The following is a 16,017-nucleotide window of genomic DNA, read 5'->3' on the forward strand; positions in this document are numbered from 1 at the left end:
TACCATTCCTGTTAGTGGTTACACAGATGAAGAGTAACATTAGGAAGAAGCCAGCTCGTTCCAGCCTTACTGGTAATGGCGGTTGAGGAGTAGCTTGTAAAGCATTAACAAGGTTCTAAGTTTGAAAAGAGTCTTACCAGTGCAGAGCAGCTTTACAGCTCTTCAAAATTACTGGCGTTTTTTTGGCAGCCTCAGCTTTCCAGCAGTGAAAATGAGATGTTCTGATCTCTTGCTTTTCTAGATCAAAGGAAACATATTATTTGAATCCATCCAGCATAGTAATGAGAGTCTGTACCTTGGATTATCAGAATATAAAGAAATATTTTCAAAAATGTTGTTAACCATCTATTTTAACTGGGCAATTTTATGCTGACGGTGAAGGGAACTGGATCTTAAGACTAATGCGCTCGATGGTTTATTACTCAGGTATGTACAGGGGCCAGCTCTATCTTCAGTCATCAGTCAGAATATCTGAGAAATTCCCAACCAACCCAAAGGCTCTGGAATCCAGGAATGATAATGCAATTATTCCTCTTCCCAAAATCAAATGGAAACCTTTAATCCGTAAGTAACAATTCAGAGTTTCATTTACTGGCCCGGCTCTGAAAAGACAGGAAGTCTTTCTGATTTCCAGTATGTGTCAATCTAATATTTCCAGCTGTAAACCAGTTCAGGAACTATCTTTGTGCATTTTGAATAGTTTAATTATTTTCTAATTAAATGTTTAATGTCTGTTTTCTTTTACTATGAATTTGACAGGGTCTTTTTTAATAATGAAATGCTGGTCTTCTAAATCAAATTTTTCTACAAAAAGAGGAAGAAGCTTTTTGCAGTGGTGTGAATATGAGTGAATTGACTTGTCCATAAGTAGCATTTTGGCAGGGGGCAGAAGTGTTGCCTTGTATTAATTTTGGTTCTCATGGTCTGGTCCAAGAGACATTTTAGAATAGAATCATAGAATCATTTAGGTTGGAAAGGACCTTTAAGACCAAGTCCAGCTGTTAACCCAACACTGCCAAGTCCACTACTAAAGTATATCTGTAAGCACCACACCTATGGTGACTCAACCACTTCCCTGAACAGCTTCTTCTAGTGCCTGACAATGCTGCTTTTGGTGAAGAAATTTTTCCTAATACTCAAACTAAACCTCCCCTGGCATGACTTGAGGCCATTTCCTCTTGTCCTATCACTTTTCACCTGGGAGAAGAGACCAACCCCCATCTCTCTGCACCCTCCTTTCAGTTAGCTGTAGGGAGCCATAAGGTCTCCCCTGAGCCTCCTCTCCTCCAGGCTGAACACCCCCAGCTCCCTCAGCCGCTCCTCACAGGACTTGTGCTCCAGAGCATTCCCCAGCTCCGCTGCCCTTCTCTGGACACGCTCCAGCACCTCAGTGTCTTTCCTGCAGTGAGGGACCCAAAACTGAACACAGGATTCGAGGTGCGGCCTCACCAGTGCCCAGTACAGAGGGACAGTCACTTCCCTTTCTGCTAGCCACACTGTTCCTGATACAAGCCAGGATATTTTCTAAGACTATGCAATTAGAGTTCTCATTACACTAATACAAGAACAGAATTTTTATAACAATTCAGCTCAGAAAATTGTGTCTCTTCAATGCTTAGATTCTCCTTCCAGGACTCCAGTGTTGGTGGGGTCTGATGAGTTCGATAAGTGTCTCAGTAATGACAAGTATTCCCATGAAGAGTACAGTAATGGAGCACTTTCCGTTCTGCAGTATCCATATGGTAGGTGGAAGTTCAAAACTTTGAAGTGTTTCAAATAGCCATATTTATCCATTTATGATCTTGTGAAATTCAATAAATGGCCATTTGCTTGTTCTTAAATATGTGTAATTTTTTAACATTTAATGAACTAGGAAATTATTGCCCAAACTAGGATTTCCAAATTCTGGTGTATTTAAAATTAGTGCCAGAAATCGCTGCTGCAGACATACTGTGTGTACTGCTATTGCCACTGATAGTTGGTCCAAGTGGAAGAAGCTTGTGAATTATTTTTTTTTAGAATTTGTCAACAGTGCTAGAGACTCGGCCTGGCAGTATAGAGTTTTCCATATTCAAGACACTATAGTTTAAAGCTGTCAGTGGTCAGGTCTTCTGAAGTGGTAAACTTTGATGGAGGATCTAGTTGCCACAGAGTCCAGAACCTTGATTAACTGAATCTGTTGATGTGCCATTTAAAGTCATAGAACATGCAAATAAAAATACCCTCTGTCTGTTGAGGAAACCTATTGATGAGAATACAGATGGTTTGTAGTTACCTGTAAGTAAATCTATGCCCTCTTTGTGTCTTTCATACACAGATAATGGTTATTACTTACCCTACTACAAGAGAGAGAGAAATAAACGTAGCACCCAGATCACTGTTAGATTTTTTGATGATACAAACTACAAGAACATTCGCAAAAAAGATCCCGTTCTCCTGCTTCACTGGTGGAAAGAAATTGTTGGCACCATTGTATTCTGCATTGTGGCCACAACTTTCATTGTACGCAAACTTTTTCATCCCCATCCTTACAGCAGGGTAAGTGTGTTTTCTGAATCCTAAATACAGAAGATACTATTTTAGCCTTGTCTTTCTGTTTTGAGTCTGCGTTGAATAGTATTACTAAGTTAATAACTAATGAGAGAACAAAATCAAAAGCCTAAATTTATTGTTTAATCTGTCTGTGAAGGCTGCCAGCTGCCATGTACAATTTGCTTAACGTCTTCAGCAAGCAGATTAGACGGCTTCAACCATATCTAACGCCTTTGGAGATACTTACACTGTAAAATTATTTAATGCCATATCTAGGGGTACAAACTCTGGTCTCAAGTACTTTAGGACTTGAATATTTTGTTTTGTTCTTGTTTGGTAACCCCCGTTAGCTGCGGAAGGAATCTGAGACACAGTGCCAGACCGATAGTAAATACGAGCCCGCTTGTGGAGATGTTAAAGACACTAGCTGGAATGACGTCAAGAACTCTGGATATGTGTCAAGGTGAGCTGAGTTCAACACAGCATCTGCAGGGTTTTTAGTCAGTGTGGCAACTAGTGCTATCGCGTGGAAAGAGGAGGTGCTCACAAAGAACTCTGTTGCCCCATTACCGATGGGAGATTGCAGTTATGATTAGTCTAAGCAGTCCTGGAGAGTTGACAGGATACCTGTGACCGGGAATGTTGCTGTCATATTTGAGATGGAAGATTGATTCTTGAAGTTCTTGATCCGTGTTTACTCCCTCTTTATGGATTAAAGCGGAGCAAGGCAATTGCAGATGGAAACAGTTGATGATTTAGGTACTCTGCAGAATAAGCAGATTATATTTGGAACAAGCTTTAGTTGCTGTGATGAAGGAGTTGGTTAAGACAGAAAGGTGTTTAGGGGCATGTCATGATACTCTGGAGAAAATGTGACTGTTTGCTGTACATTTGTAACTCACTGAAAGTAAGAAATGGAGTATTTTAAAATGAGGAAGAGCAACAAAGGTGGTGAGAAAGTGAATTGGAAGGGATGCTTAGAAGGACTAGTTGCAGAAATAGTTACTTGGGGTGGGGTTAAAGGCAAGTGATGATTTAGAAGGTACTTAGCTGTCACCACCTAGTTTGGGTATAGAAACTTAGGATAAAACACCCAGCAACCTGATACTGTGAAAAGCTGCTTCAGTTTGTGATGTGCACATGTAACAGCTCTTGCTGGGTTGTGGTGGCCACTGAATAAAGGCATAATCAGCGACTGTTCATTTCATAAATAGGTAACCATCTGATTGTGTCAGTGGGAGGGCAGGGAAAAAAGACAAGAAATGCTTCAATTGTTCAGCATGCTTTGCCTGTACAGAAATGTTTCACTCTTAGTCATAAATTACTTTATTTTTCGATCTTCACTAATGCATATTTCTTTTCTGTCCTCCCTCCATTCTTCCGTCCCTTCCTCATACCGTTCTCCCAGATATCTGACAGATTTTGAACCAATCCAGTGTCTGGGTCGTGGAGGTTTTGGAGTAGTTTTTGAAGCCAAAAATAAAGTGGATGACTGCAACTATGCTATCAAAAGGATCCGCTTACCCAACAGGTAATGAATGAGTTTGTTGAGAAGTAATGAATGAATGGTGGGATCCCATCCTACACTGAACCATCTGTTCCTGAACTGATTTCCCAGATACTACATTAGGATGAAGGACATACTTTTTAATTGGGGGGGGGCTGACTTGGTTTTGGCATCGAGAATTTGGCATATATAATCACAACAGAAGGGTGACCTGCTTGGCTAAAATACTTGCATAGCAGGACCCTTGTGAGGATGCTGCAGCTACATGGGAGCTCCTTTGATTTCCTTGATGAATAGAGCCTTTGATAACAGGACCAGTTATTTGTAGCACTGTTAATTTGCTTCTCTCCTTCCTCTCCTTACCTTTCCTACTCCACGTTCTCTTTCTTTCTCTTTCCCAAAAGCTTTTCTGACTCCATTTCTCCATTTGTTTCATTTTCTGGTCCCACAACCCCTACCTTTTCTCTCAGTCATAGGTGGTCAAGCCATGCTGCTGAATTACCCTACACAGAGCTTGCAGCAGTTCCTTTTAGTGGGAGATGGGAGACACTGCTTCTGGAAATCTCAAGTTAGAACAGCAACAGGCAGGCCAGTAGAGGGAGGGGGTAAAGCTATGAAATCTAGAATTACTTTTTTTTTTTTTTTTTTGAATGTGTTAAAATAAGTGTGACTATTTAATCTTAAAGATTTTGTTCAGAAATTTAGGGTAGCCTAAATTCTTCTTTTTCAAGCATATTCAAACCCATTAAATAAAACCATCTGACTTCATATGATACAGTTATGATCTTACAAAGAGAGACTCTTTACTTCAGTCAGGCAGCAGGCCACCTGCTTTCCTGCCCATAGAATGGAGATAGTCTTTATGCAGTCTCCTGATCTTACGCCAATTAAAAAAGAAATACTAAGTTATTACTCTCTATCTTATTCTGTGTCAGTGTCTTCTACATCCCTGTAGAATATCGCTTTTTAGTGGTCTTTTTTTTTCTCTATCCTTGTAAACAGTTGAGAACAAGATGAACCTTTCCTTCTCAGTTTTGCTGCTTGTAACTATTCGAAAAGGGACGACTAAATACTTAGTCGTTATGAGCACATACTGCTCCCCCACATTTCTAACCTAAAGGAGTTACTCTGGGGAATTTAAGACATACCTGCCTTTTGGTGTGAAGAGCAATAGTACTGGCTTGGTTTATAGTGGGTTAGCTTTGATTTAATTCCTTTGCAGAAATTTCTGTGCTATTTGATTGCTTAATGTGACCGTGTCTCTGTTTTTCTTTTCCTCACCCCAAATCCTAGGGACTTGGCTCGTGAAAAGGTGATGCGAGAGGTCAAGGCATTAGCTAAACTTGAACATCCAGGTATTGTTCGATATTTCAACGCATGGCTGGAAGCTCCACCTGAGAGTTGGCAGGAAAAGATGGATGAACAGTGGTTAAAAGATGAAAGGTAACCTGTGGGTTTTTTTAACAATTGTAATTGAGGTTGTCCATCATGAGAACTGGAAAACTGGTAGCTGATCCAGGAGGATGAAGAGACTATGTAGGAAAGAGATAGGTATTAATTTACTTTGTCAACTTCTCAGGTGAAGAAGGCACAAATATATCACATTTGTACATGCATAGTGCCTCTCGATTTTTTGTGGTCCTGTGTTGTGTTAAGGTCCTTCTTTCAACTTAGGAAACATCTTGTAGTTTCTTAATTTAACTTCTGTTACTGAGTCTGTGGGTAGTTGGAGAGTTGCAACATTGCTACTGTGATTCAGTTTTAAACTTTGGCGTTTCTGTCCTCTTTGTTCCTTTCTACTGCTTTCCTCCTCCTTGTTGCCTTGGTTTAGATAGATCTCATTCAGTACTCCAGTGGTTCAGTGAATTTATTTCAGCATCAATCTGTGAGGGGTGATTAGAGTGTCAATTTATAAAACTTGGTAGAAGTAGGTTAAAAATGGAAAATTAGTTAAAGGATTTAGAGGATGTTAAGACAAAGGAAGAAGTGGGTGTACGCTAGCATTTAAAGAATGAGGCCTAATACAAGACTGTTCAGCAGTCTCAACATGCCCAACAACAATTTTTATAATACAGCGACCTTTACATTTCACAGCTGTAATTCTTCCAAGGCACTTTAAATAGTCATTGCAATGCATACTGTAAAGGCCTGTATTTCTTTGAGTCGAAGATGAGCCTGATTGCATGTTGGGAATCCAGGCAGTAGGGCTTGCTAAATTTTCCTTTATCAACACTCTTCTCTCAATGAGAAAACATTACCCTCACAAAGAAACAGGATTTAGCATCCTTTTTTATTAGTGATTCCCACACTTGAGTGGTTATTTACTGACATGGTATGACACTATCTTTTCAGAGGTAGCAGTTGTTGAAACCTGGGCCTCTGAAAATGCATTTCTGGTGAAATGAAGTTCTGTACTATTGATGTCTCGATTTTGTTGTTCTAGCACTGATTGGCCACTCAGTTCACCCAGTCCCATGGACGTCCCATCATTTAAGATCAGAACAGAGCCATTTTCTACTAAGGAGCACGTTGAAGTTATTGCCACATCATCGGAGAGGATAAGGTCCGTGGGAATACCCTGCGGTCAGTCCGATTCATCTGGAAGCCAGTTTTCTCCTCTGGAATTTTCTGCCACGGACAGTAGGGATTTACACCAGTCAGAAGATCCACTACTAAACCTTCAGGACAGTGTCCTTACAGGCTGTGATGTGGAAGACAGTACTGTCAACAGTAACGAGCTGGGTCACTCCTTGGAGATTTGTCCTCCAGCTGTTCCTGTTGTGCACCTGAGGGAAGGGACCTCCTCTTCTATTGTGTTTGAGGATTCTGGTTGTGGAAACGCTTCTAGTAAGGAAGACAAAATTGATGTTTCCCATGATGAAAACCTTTCTGAGGGTAAGGCAAAAAGTACAAAGGAATCCGATAAGAAATCTTCAGGAAGTCCCCTCTCTGTTTCTCCACCAAGGCCAACAAGTTTAAGCCTGGACCTTTCTAAAAATATTACAGAAAAAGTCAAGCCCACTTCCCCAAAGGTGTATCTTTACATCCAGATGCAGCTCTGCCGGAAAGAGAACCTTAAAGACTGGATGAGCAGAAGGTGCATGATAGAGGAGAGGGAAAGGACAGAGTGCCTGCAGATATTTCTGCAGATAGCCGAAGCGGTTGACTTTCTGCACAGCAAAGGATTGATGCACAGGGATCTCAAGGTTTGTATTCATAGGGTGCTGTAGGACATGTTGGGGTTTTTTTTAATCTATTGGCATGATTATCACTGAATGCCTCGACTTTCCAAATTCTGGTTGTAACTGATTATCTCACTGTCTGTGTTCTGTAAGCAAAGGTTTTCTGGTTTAGTAGTGAGAGTGTCTTTGGAGATACCATAACAGATTATCTGTGCCCAAGGTATCGTACAAAAGTCTCTGGTGCTGCGAAACTCCTGAAATACATGGGCTGACTCAAACAGCATCACAGGGTAGCTGTCCCTCCTTTGCATTACAAATATGAGTATCTGCTATTCCAGATTCCTAATACAGCAGCATCAGACTGTTCAGCTTAGTGTCAAGTTCTGCTTTAAACTGACAGATCATGAATGTAAAAAACTGGTATAAGTTTTTTGTGTATGAGAGCAGTACAACACTGGAGACAAATCCTGCTAAAACAGTGACTCTCAGTGACCTCAGCACGGGTGTTATGAAAGCTGAGTTAACGTCTGTACAATAAGCTGGAGGTGCAGTGATCCAGTAAATAAATGCAATTAAATTATTGCAATTAAAGTCTGTCTTACAGCAAGAGGAGTTGTAGCTGGCACAGATCAGCTGCATTTGCTTTGTGGCATTTGTAGCTCAGCTTCTTCATACAGGGTTGTTCATTGCTGGGCCGTGTGGCAAAGGAACCTAATTTGGAACCTGTTTTACCGTTTGAAGTGAAGCAGATAATTTGTGTGTTTTCCTCCTTCTTTCGGTAGTAATACTGCCTGAAAGCAGCAGTGTTACTCTGGGTTAGAGGAAGTAAAAATGAAGTATTACTGCACTAGGGTTGAAAGGTAAACTGTCCTGGAGTTGAATTCTGAGTAAATGCTAACTGTCATAACACAGCTTCCTGAAGGATTCATAATCTTTCTAACATCTGATAACATCCAGCCAGTTAAGAGTGGGAAAGGTGGTTTCTACTTGTGGTGTGTAATGTTAACTGAAGTCAGTCAGCAGTTAACTTTTTGCACCTTTCATTTTGCTTCTGATCCTATGTTAGTGTCTGATCTTGCTGTAACTTTTAGCACTGGCAGTGTCAGTATGTCTTGCCAAATACCAGAATGTAATTAAAGTGCTCAGCTGAAGTTGTTACAAGCTCTGAGAAATGGATTGCTTTTGCCAAACGGTGGAGAGGCAGTTCCTGATTCTCTTTGCTTATTTGAGGAGGCATTTATACCCACCTCAGTGGAGCAAATACTGAAATGATTATAACCGTTGTTGTAGCTTCTCAGGTGGTAAACATTTGGTATCGGTAGAAACAAAAGATAAAAATTCCACCTCAGGTGTGGCGGTAAAAGGGGATTCAAATTCGGTGACACCGAAAGGATATGTCAGAGTTAGAAAAACTCGTGAACCCATCCGACTGTTTTTTTTCCCCAGGAGCATTAAGCAATTACCTTGAATTCAGTTATCTGAAAAATCTTTAGTGCTTGAGAAACTGACCAGAAAAGTAATTAAATGGCTATACTAGTATGTTGCTACACAAGTTAATTAATAACCTTTCTTAACAATACTGTCAGCTGTGACTCTCTGCAGTCTTCACTGACATCACTGTTCAGTAAAGCTTGTGTAGACCTTCACTTAAAGCTGTATTAGTCTTAATTAGCAGTTGTGTAGCATTTTGTTGGAACATTTTGAAAGCTCAATTTTGGGAGCAATTTGAATAAGAAATTTTGTTTACTTGGTATAAACAAATTGGAAAGGCTTTCCCTGAACAAACAACTTCCCTCACCAGAAAACTTCACATGCCTGTACAGATGTTATTCTTGGATCCTGGAAGTTTATTTGTCTGTTATGTATTAATTTGGTCAAAACAACAGCCAGCATATTTAATGTTTTTCTGTAGTTTTTAGAAGTTCCTTGGAACAGATCTCACCTGATTTTGTAATTTGTCCAAGAGATTGGTCATGCAGCGCTGAGTTTGTGCCAGCACTAACAAGCAAATCACCTGCAAAGCTGTTTTGTCTTTGCTAGAGGCAGAGCTAGCTGATAGTAAAGGCCAGTTCTTGCTCCCATTGTCACCAACAGAAACTCACTGACCTTTGTGAAAATGAATTTCTATGCATGCAGATTAAAAGATTCAAGATCTCTTAAACATTTAAATTGAGAGCACACATTGAGATGCAGTAATTAGGCTCCTGCTATCAGAGATACCATAATGACAAGATGGCAGGAATTTAGGTAGGCAAGTGAATAGGTCACAGTTCAAATTCTTTTGAAGAAGATGACGTACAGAGACAGAAGTCAGTCAGGTGGATTTACTGTTATTCCCAGGGTAAGCTGTTGGCTGTGCTTGACAGCTCAAAAGAAACAATGAGTTTCATACAACTGCGAGAACAGGCTTCGATACATTTTGCAGCATTAATTGACTTAAACAGGAGTCCTCTAGCTATGTGAGTAGATTAGTCATATCCATGAAAAAAAGTGGATTCTTATTCTGATTGAAGAGTCTGGAGCGTAATTTCTTTGTCCAGGTGGTAAGGTAACTAAACTGGAGGGTGGTTGTATTCTTCTGATTTAAATCAAAATTGTGTGCCTCTGCCTTAGACTTCCTCTTTCTCAAATGTGGGTTTGATGTCCTGTTTCTGCTGCAGTTGGCTGTAGCACAGCGTCCAGTCTCCTTTTCTGTAGAAACAAATGCCAGCCCATTCAGAGACCGTCTGTTTTCAGCCAGAGAAGTACAAGACGTCAAACTTTCTGTTAGCATCTGTTGACTTTTGTGTTTGTTGGAGGAGGAGGGAAATGGAGATCAAAGCAATGGTATATAAATCCCTCTTTATGTCCTCAGCATTAGAATTCTCATACAAAAAGATTTTTGGCAACATGGGTGTGCAGTCAGAGGGTGGGTCCTGTTTAAGTGCCTCAGAGAGAGCCTGGAGATGCTGTGGGTTTGCAGGGTAGTAGCTTTTGTGCACTAAGTGAGTGATGACTCTGAAGGGTGTAACATTAGTTACAGGAAAATAGAGTGGGACGTAAGACCTGGCTCAGAAGGCAGTTACAGAGGCAGGATATGTGCACTGTGGACCTAACAAGTTAGACCTAACTGTTTCTGTAGTGCTTATCTCAGAGCTGTCCATTGCTTAAAAAAAGAAGCAGCATTTTTTCTCTCTTTCTCTGTTGCACAGGGCAGGTTTGTCTTTAACTGAGGAAGTCAGATGGACTTTGAGATAGGTCAGCTTTGTAGTCCTTTAATCTCGTGGAAAAATATTGCCCTGTATCTGTCTGCTTCCTCCTGTTCGAGGGTTTATGTCAACAAAGCATGGACCATGTTCTCCCAGCCTTGAAGGTCCAAGAGCTCTGAGAGGAACTTGCCCAGCACCACCTGCCTCTTTTTACCACACCTTCCCCCTCTCCCCGTACATAATCCTGCTGCTTCTGCCCCCTTGCAGGATCAGTCTGTTTTTCCCCCCAAACTGTGTGTCTGTCTTTATTTGTAACTCAGGTGGAGCGGTCACGTTTCAAAGAAGTAATCATTCATTTGGTGTGTGCTTTTCTATCAGCCAGAATGCCAATCTCTTGAAAAATCTGATGATATATATGTGCCATTAGCAAGGGAGCATCTCAGTCCAGTCCCTTCTATCAGGAGGTTAAGGCAAGGATGGTGGTACCTGGCAAAGGAGAGTTAAGCCAGATCATCACTGTTGCTGCTCTTGTGAATCGCAAAGTTCTTAAGCTTCTATCAGAAATGAATTTTCAATTCTGTTATGCAAACAGCTGTTCCCGCAGTTAAACTGCACAGCAGACTGAAAAGCAGACTTTGTTCCCAGGCTTCCAGCCTATCTATAATTTAACATTAAGATGACGTACTACGTGATGGTTAATAAGAAGACAAATGTGTCTAGCACTCAGAGATTAGAATAAGAAAGACTAAGAGTCAGAACTCCAGCATCTGGTGTGAATTTGCCATGTGATGGAGAGATGGATAACTTATCTGTGCTGTTCTCTGCAGCTGTTGACTTTTGTGCCTGTTACTCATCAGACTCACGTAGTGTTAGTAAGCCTCTACTGGAAGACAAGGAATAAGCAGTCCGAGTGTCGGGAAGGGTACAAGTTAATGCAGGAGTTCCCTGAATAGCAAAGATTCTTAGCTGGTTCTGCTAACCTGACGTTGAATGAGCATTTTTACCCTTGACAGCATGGCTTATCCGAATGAGAACAAAATGTTGTATCTACTGAAACATAGAGACTTATTACTTATGTATTTTTTTCTTTTCACCTGTTTTGTTTTCTTAGCCTTCCAATATATTTTTCACAATGGATGACATAGTAAAGGTTGGGGATTTTGGACTGGTAACAGCTATGGACCAAGATGAGGAGGAGGAATCAGTACTTACCCCAATGCCAGCTTATGCCAGGCACACAGGACAAGTAGGGACCAAACTCTACATGAGCCCAGAACAGGTTTGTGCTCTCTGCTCTAAAGCTGTATCTGGCAGTGCCTGGAAGACACCTGAATTCCCAGGAGCTCGAAGATCAGGCACTCCTTCCAGTAAATTGTTGCAAACAGGTTACTTAAATTCTTTCTCATCAAAGTAGAGTTTTAAGCTAAATTGAAGTCCAAAATTAGTATTTTACTATATATATTTATTACAGCAAAAATTGGCTAATGATTTGTACTTGGATGCATTCATTTATCTTGCTTTTAATGTAGTAGAAAGACAGCTGTATAATACTCAAGTCAATTGAGCAAGGACACACTACTGCACATGAGGTGGAAGTTGAAACATTTTACTTTGCAGTTGGGTCTGCAAAGAGGAGCTGATGATCAGGACCTTGCTCACCCAAAACTCATTGTTTGCTAGTGTGCCTGTCCTGGAGTTCTCTGCACGGCACAGGGCTAATCACTTTGTATGTTGACTTGAAAGGGGGTTGTTTATGTTGTACATACTGACATACGGTGAGTAGCTTGATTAATGTAACCCTAATTTTCAATTTTCAGATCTGTGGGAACACCTATTCGCACAAGGTGGATATCTTCTCTTTGGGACTGATTCTCTTTGAGCTGCTTTATCCCTTCAGCACGCAGATGGAGAGGGTCAGGGTATGTATGGTGTTGGACTGTCCTCAGTTTGATCACTTGTTTAAAATAGCTATTCTCTTGGTGAAACGCTTGGAAGAGATTCTTCTCAGTTTTGAAAAAACTTGCAATTAGGAGCACAACTTTTTTATCAGCCTTGTACAGACCCCCTGAATCACTGAAAATAAATTGCAGTCTTCTTAATGTGTGCAGTTGAATTGAGGCCTTAATTTCTTTACAAAGCTCCTCTGTTGTCAAGCCAAGTAAGAGAAACTATTGAACTAGGATATTCAAGAACTCAAGCAACAAAGATAGCTTGTGACTTTAAGCCTGCCGGTTTGTTTTTCATTCAGGAACTGGAACCATGCTGTGCATTTTTTTGATAATTTCTTCCTTCATTTGTATCTGCAGTGTTTTTTCACCCAAATGCACTTAGTGAAAAATTGCCGTTCCTTTTCCTGTAGCAAGTCTTAGCTGTGCGTCTCACTCAGCTTCAAGCATAATCTTCCCAGTAACTGATGACTGGCATTGCACCCACTGTGAATCTGGGAGGTTTGGTGGTGTGTAACAACTCTTCCCAGCTGTTAGAATGCATGTCAGATCCATCTGGCTCAGGAACAAGTTCATAGAGAACAGGGACTACAGCCAGAAAAGGTTTTTCCTCTTCTTTGTGGTGACCAGTGACCTATGTAGGAAAGAAAGAGTCATAACCTATATTTATCATTTATAGGTAGGGTTGAAACATATATTTTTATATATACAAATCTGTATTGCGGTGGTTAAATTCTCATGTGAAGAGGGATTGATTTTAGCAGAGATAGAAGAAGCAGCTTGAACCATACCAGAATACATCCTGAACACCACCTGTGGTGATGTTGTGTTCTCTTGCTTAACACACTCTGACTTTTCATGGTAGGCTAGAGGAGGAATGACAGTGCTTAATTTGAACCCCTTGTACTGAACCCAGTTTCAGTTTCCCTAAATAAAATCAATTTTACTGAGACACATACCCGATACAGAGCAATGCTGGATGCTCCAGATCTCCTGCAGCAGCGACTACAAGCTTTCCCCTTCCAGTTACTGTCCTAAGTGTAGGAGCAAAGCAAGTAATCGGAGTGAACCCTAAATTACATCTAACTCTGATGCTTTACTTCATAAGAGGGCAGAAGGAGTGCCCTAATTTCCCATGATTTTTCACTGTCATTCTACTCTTTTTGACAAAATCAGAAAGAAACCCCCACCCCTGTATGTCAAGTTCTGGAGTTCAGCTACTTCAGTAGTGTTTCTGAGTTGCTATGCTGAAGTTTTCATTGGCATCAGCCAAGCATTAGCACTGCTTGCTGGAGCAAAGCGTGCTCTGCCTGACCAGGTAGCCCAGAAAATTCTAGGAATCTGTGACAAAAGGCTGGAAAAATCCTCAGAGGAGGAGTGCGAGACCTGCCTCTGTCTCAGGCTGGTAGCAGTCTACGGCAGCGCACCTTATTTCCAAATTGGGTGTTTGAAAACGGATCACTAAATGCAGGCTGAATTGATAGAGAAGGAGAATAATTTTTTGAAGCACTTCATAGTCATAAACCTCAGTTCTCTCAGAGTTTTACTGTTGCCCGTCACTATTAACTGGTCAATTTATACTTTTGGAGGAGTAATGATGAATTGAATTCTGTTTTAACTTCAGGGTTCTTATATTTTGTGCTCAAACCTTTATAAAGGAGATCCCTCCTAAAATAAATAAATTGCTAAATATTGCCCATCTGCGCTAAGAACATGCTAAAGTGGGCCAAGGGTTGCTGGAAATTACAGAACCTGAAGTCATAAGGTAGCCTGCTGTGAATAATTGTGTGCCTGAACATGGGAAAAAGTGTCACTAGATGGAGCTGGTGTGCCTGTTATGGAGGAAACGCTGAAGGGGAGCAGCCACCTTGCAAGGACGCAGAAGTAGAGTGTGAACTGCCGAGCTACCTGCTTGTTACACCATAAACACTAACTAAAGCCTAGCGCTTACATTGTTAGACAAAGCCAGTCATTTCACGTGTCTTAATACTGGTGTAGGTGATCTTGGGGATTTTGGGTCGTGCCCAGATTTGCTGGCTTTGTTGAGCCAAAGTGAGAAAAGTACAAGTTTGTGTATCTGGATGATTCAAAACTGCAGAGAGAATTATTCTTCTAACATGATTCCCAGTGCAGGCTGTATACTTAGGGAAGCAGCAACTCACCCATTTAAGCATGTTGTTATTTTTAACCACTGAGGCAAGACTTTAAACCAAGATTTTTTAATCAGGCTGATTTGTTTGCAAAGTTTATATATTTTTTGTGGAATAATAGAGTATTACTACTGAATAATATTATTTTGGAAACTATACACTTTTTTTTTTTAAATATTTTTTGCAGACCTTAAGTGATGTTAGAAATTTGAATTTTCCACCGTTGTTCACTCAGAAATATGCACAAGAGGTAAGTATATCTGATGCTGTTAATTGTAGCTTTTTCTTTAATAATGGTAGCTTTTTTTCTTTGCTTTCCAATTGCTTTGCAGATAAAAGTGGAGAAAAAAAGCATAGCTTTCATGTTATTGAGGTGCATTTCTTTATCCCTGTACTTTTCTATGCTTCAAAGCTATACCCTCATTGTAGTGTGGATGATGATACTTCTGTCACACAGTTTACCCCCAGTAACTATACAAGGTTACCTGGCTTCCCTTTGTCACTTGCTGTCATTCCATTTCACACTCATCCTGACGTGATTTCTTGCAACAAATCCATATTCACAGAGAGAAAGTGCAGAGTTCTAGACAGGTAAAGGGGAGGCTCTGGGTAGCACCATGGCTGTATGGGAATCCCGCTTCAGGAACTGGGGTTCTCAAGCGGGAAGCCGTATGAGCAAATGGTGCTGCGTGCTTGTTAGGCAGATCCTTACAGCGACACGGTGGCAGATAAAGAGGAGGGGATGTACAAAACCTCTCCAATAAAACGCTGAGATGCTTTCAGTTTTTCATGGGAGCTTCAGGCTACCAAGCTAAATGAGGCTTAGGCTCTCTTGCTTTTCAGCCACAGGCTCCTCAGGGGAACGTGCTATGCTGTGCTCAGCTGGAGCAGGACACTAATTCTGATTAAAATTGAGGCAAATATTCAAACTACCTGTATATTTAAAGGGAAACCTCTAATTCACTGTGAAAAATTACTGCATGGATTGAACATGAAGCTAAAAGTTAGTAATAAATTATACTTCATATTTTTTAAATTATTTTGATTGCAAATAATGTCAAGGTTTTAGAACTCTATTGAATCTTGGGTCAGATTTGATTTGCCAAATTGATTGTAGCCCTTGACAGTAAAGGTAGTTTAATGGATGCACAGTGATACATTTTCAAATGTTTAATGCACTTCTAACCACTGTGCCAAAACACTAATACCCAGATTAATCAGAAATCAATTGGGGACATTTCCTACTTGTTCATATAGCCACAGTTAAAGTCAGAACATCAAGAAAGAAAGAATTTATCACTTGGTTCATGTAGCACATGTCATGTTTTCTTTCAGTACACCATGGTGAAGGGCATGCTCTCTCCAAGTCCCACTGAAAGACCAGAGGCTGCAGCAATCATAGAAAATCCTGTATTTGAAGACTTGGAACTCCCACCAAAACCAGTGCTTAGGCAGAGGTCACGGACAATGAGTTTATCAGGAAATAAGCATTCCAGACAACCAAGCAAATAA

At 40.6% G+C, this 16,017-nt stretch overlaps 1 protein-coding gene across 1 annotated transcript in view; it reads left to right on the forward strand.

Moving 5' to 3' along the window:
* EIF2AK3 (eukaryotic translation initiation factor 2-alpha kinase 3) overlaps positions 1–16,017 on the forward strand; it is a gene marked incomplete at its 5' end in the record, with an annotated part of 36,313 nt that extends 20,296 nt beyond the window's left edge. The window contains 11 exons of the mRNA XM_010149383.1: positions 427–564; positions 1,620–1,742; positions 2,318–2,538; positions 2,883–2,995; positions 3,941–4,063; positions 5,333–5,482; positions 6,483–7,245; positions 11,521–11,688; positions 12,227–12,328; positions 14,693–14,755; positions 15,841–16,017. Of these exons, the coding sequence (XP_010147685.1) occupies positions 427–564; positions 1,620–1,742; positions 2,318–2,538; positions 2,883–2,995; positions 3,941–4,063; positions 5,333–5,482; positions 6,483–7,245; positions 11,521–11,688; positions 12,227–12,328; positions 14,693–14,755; positions 15,841–16,017 (2,141 nt within the window). The remainder of the gene's footprint in view (positions 1–426; positions 565–1,619; positions 1,743–2,317; positions 2,539–2,882; positions 2,996–3,940; positions 4,064–5,332; positions 5,483–6,482; positions 7,246–11,520; positions 11,689–12,226; positions 12,329–14,692; positions 14,756–15,840) is intronic.

This window comes from Eurypyga helias, unplaced genomic scaffold, assembly GCF_000690775.1.
Source record: "Eurypyga helias isolate BGI_N326 unplaced genomic scaffold, ASM69077v1 scaffold21113, whole genome shotgun sequence".
NCBI lineage: Eukaryota > Metazoa > Chordata > Aves > Eurypygiformes > Eurypygidae > Eurypyga > Eurypyga helias.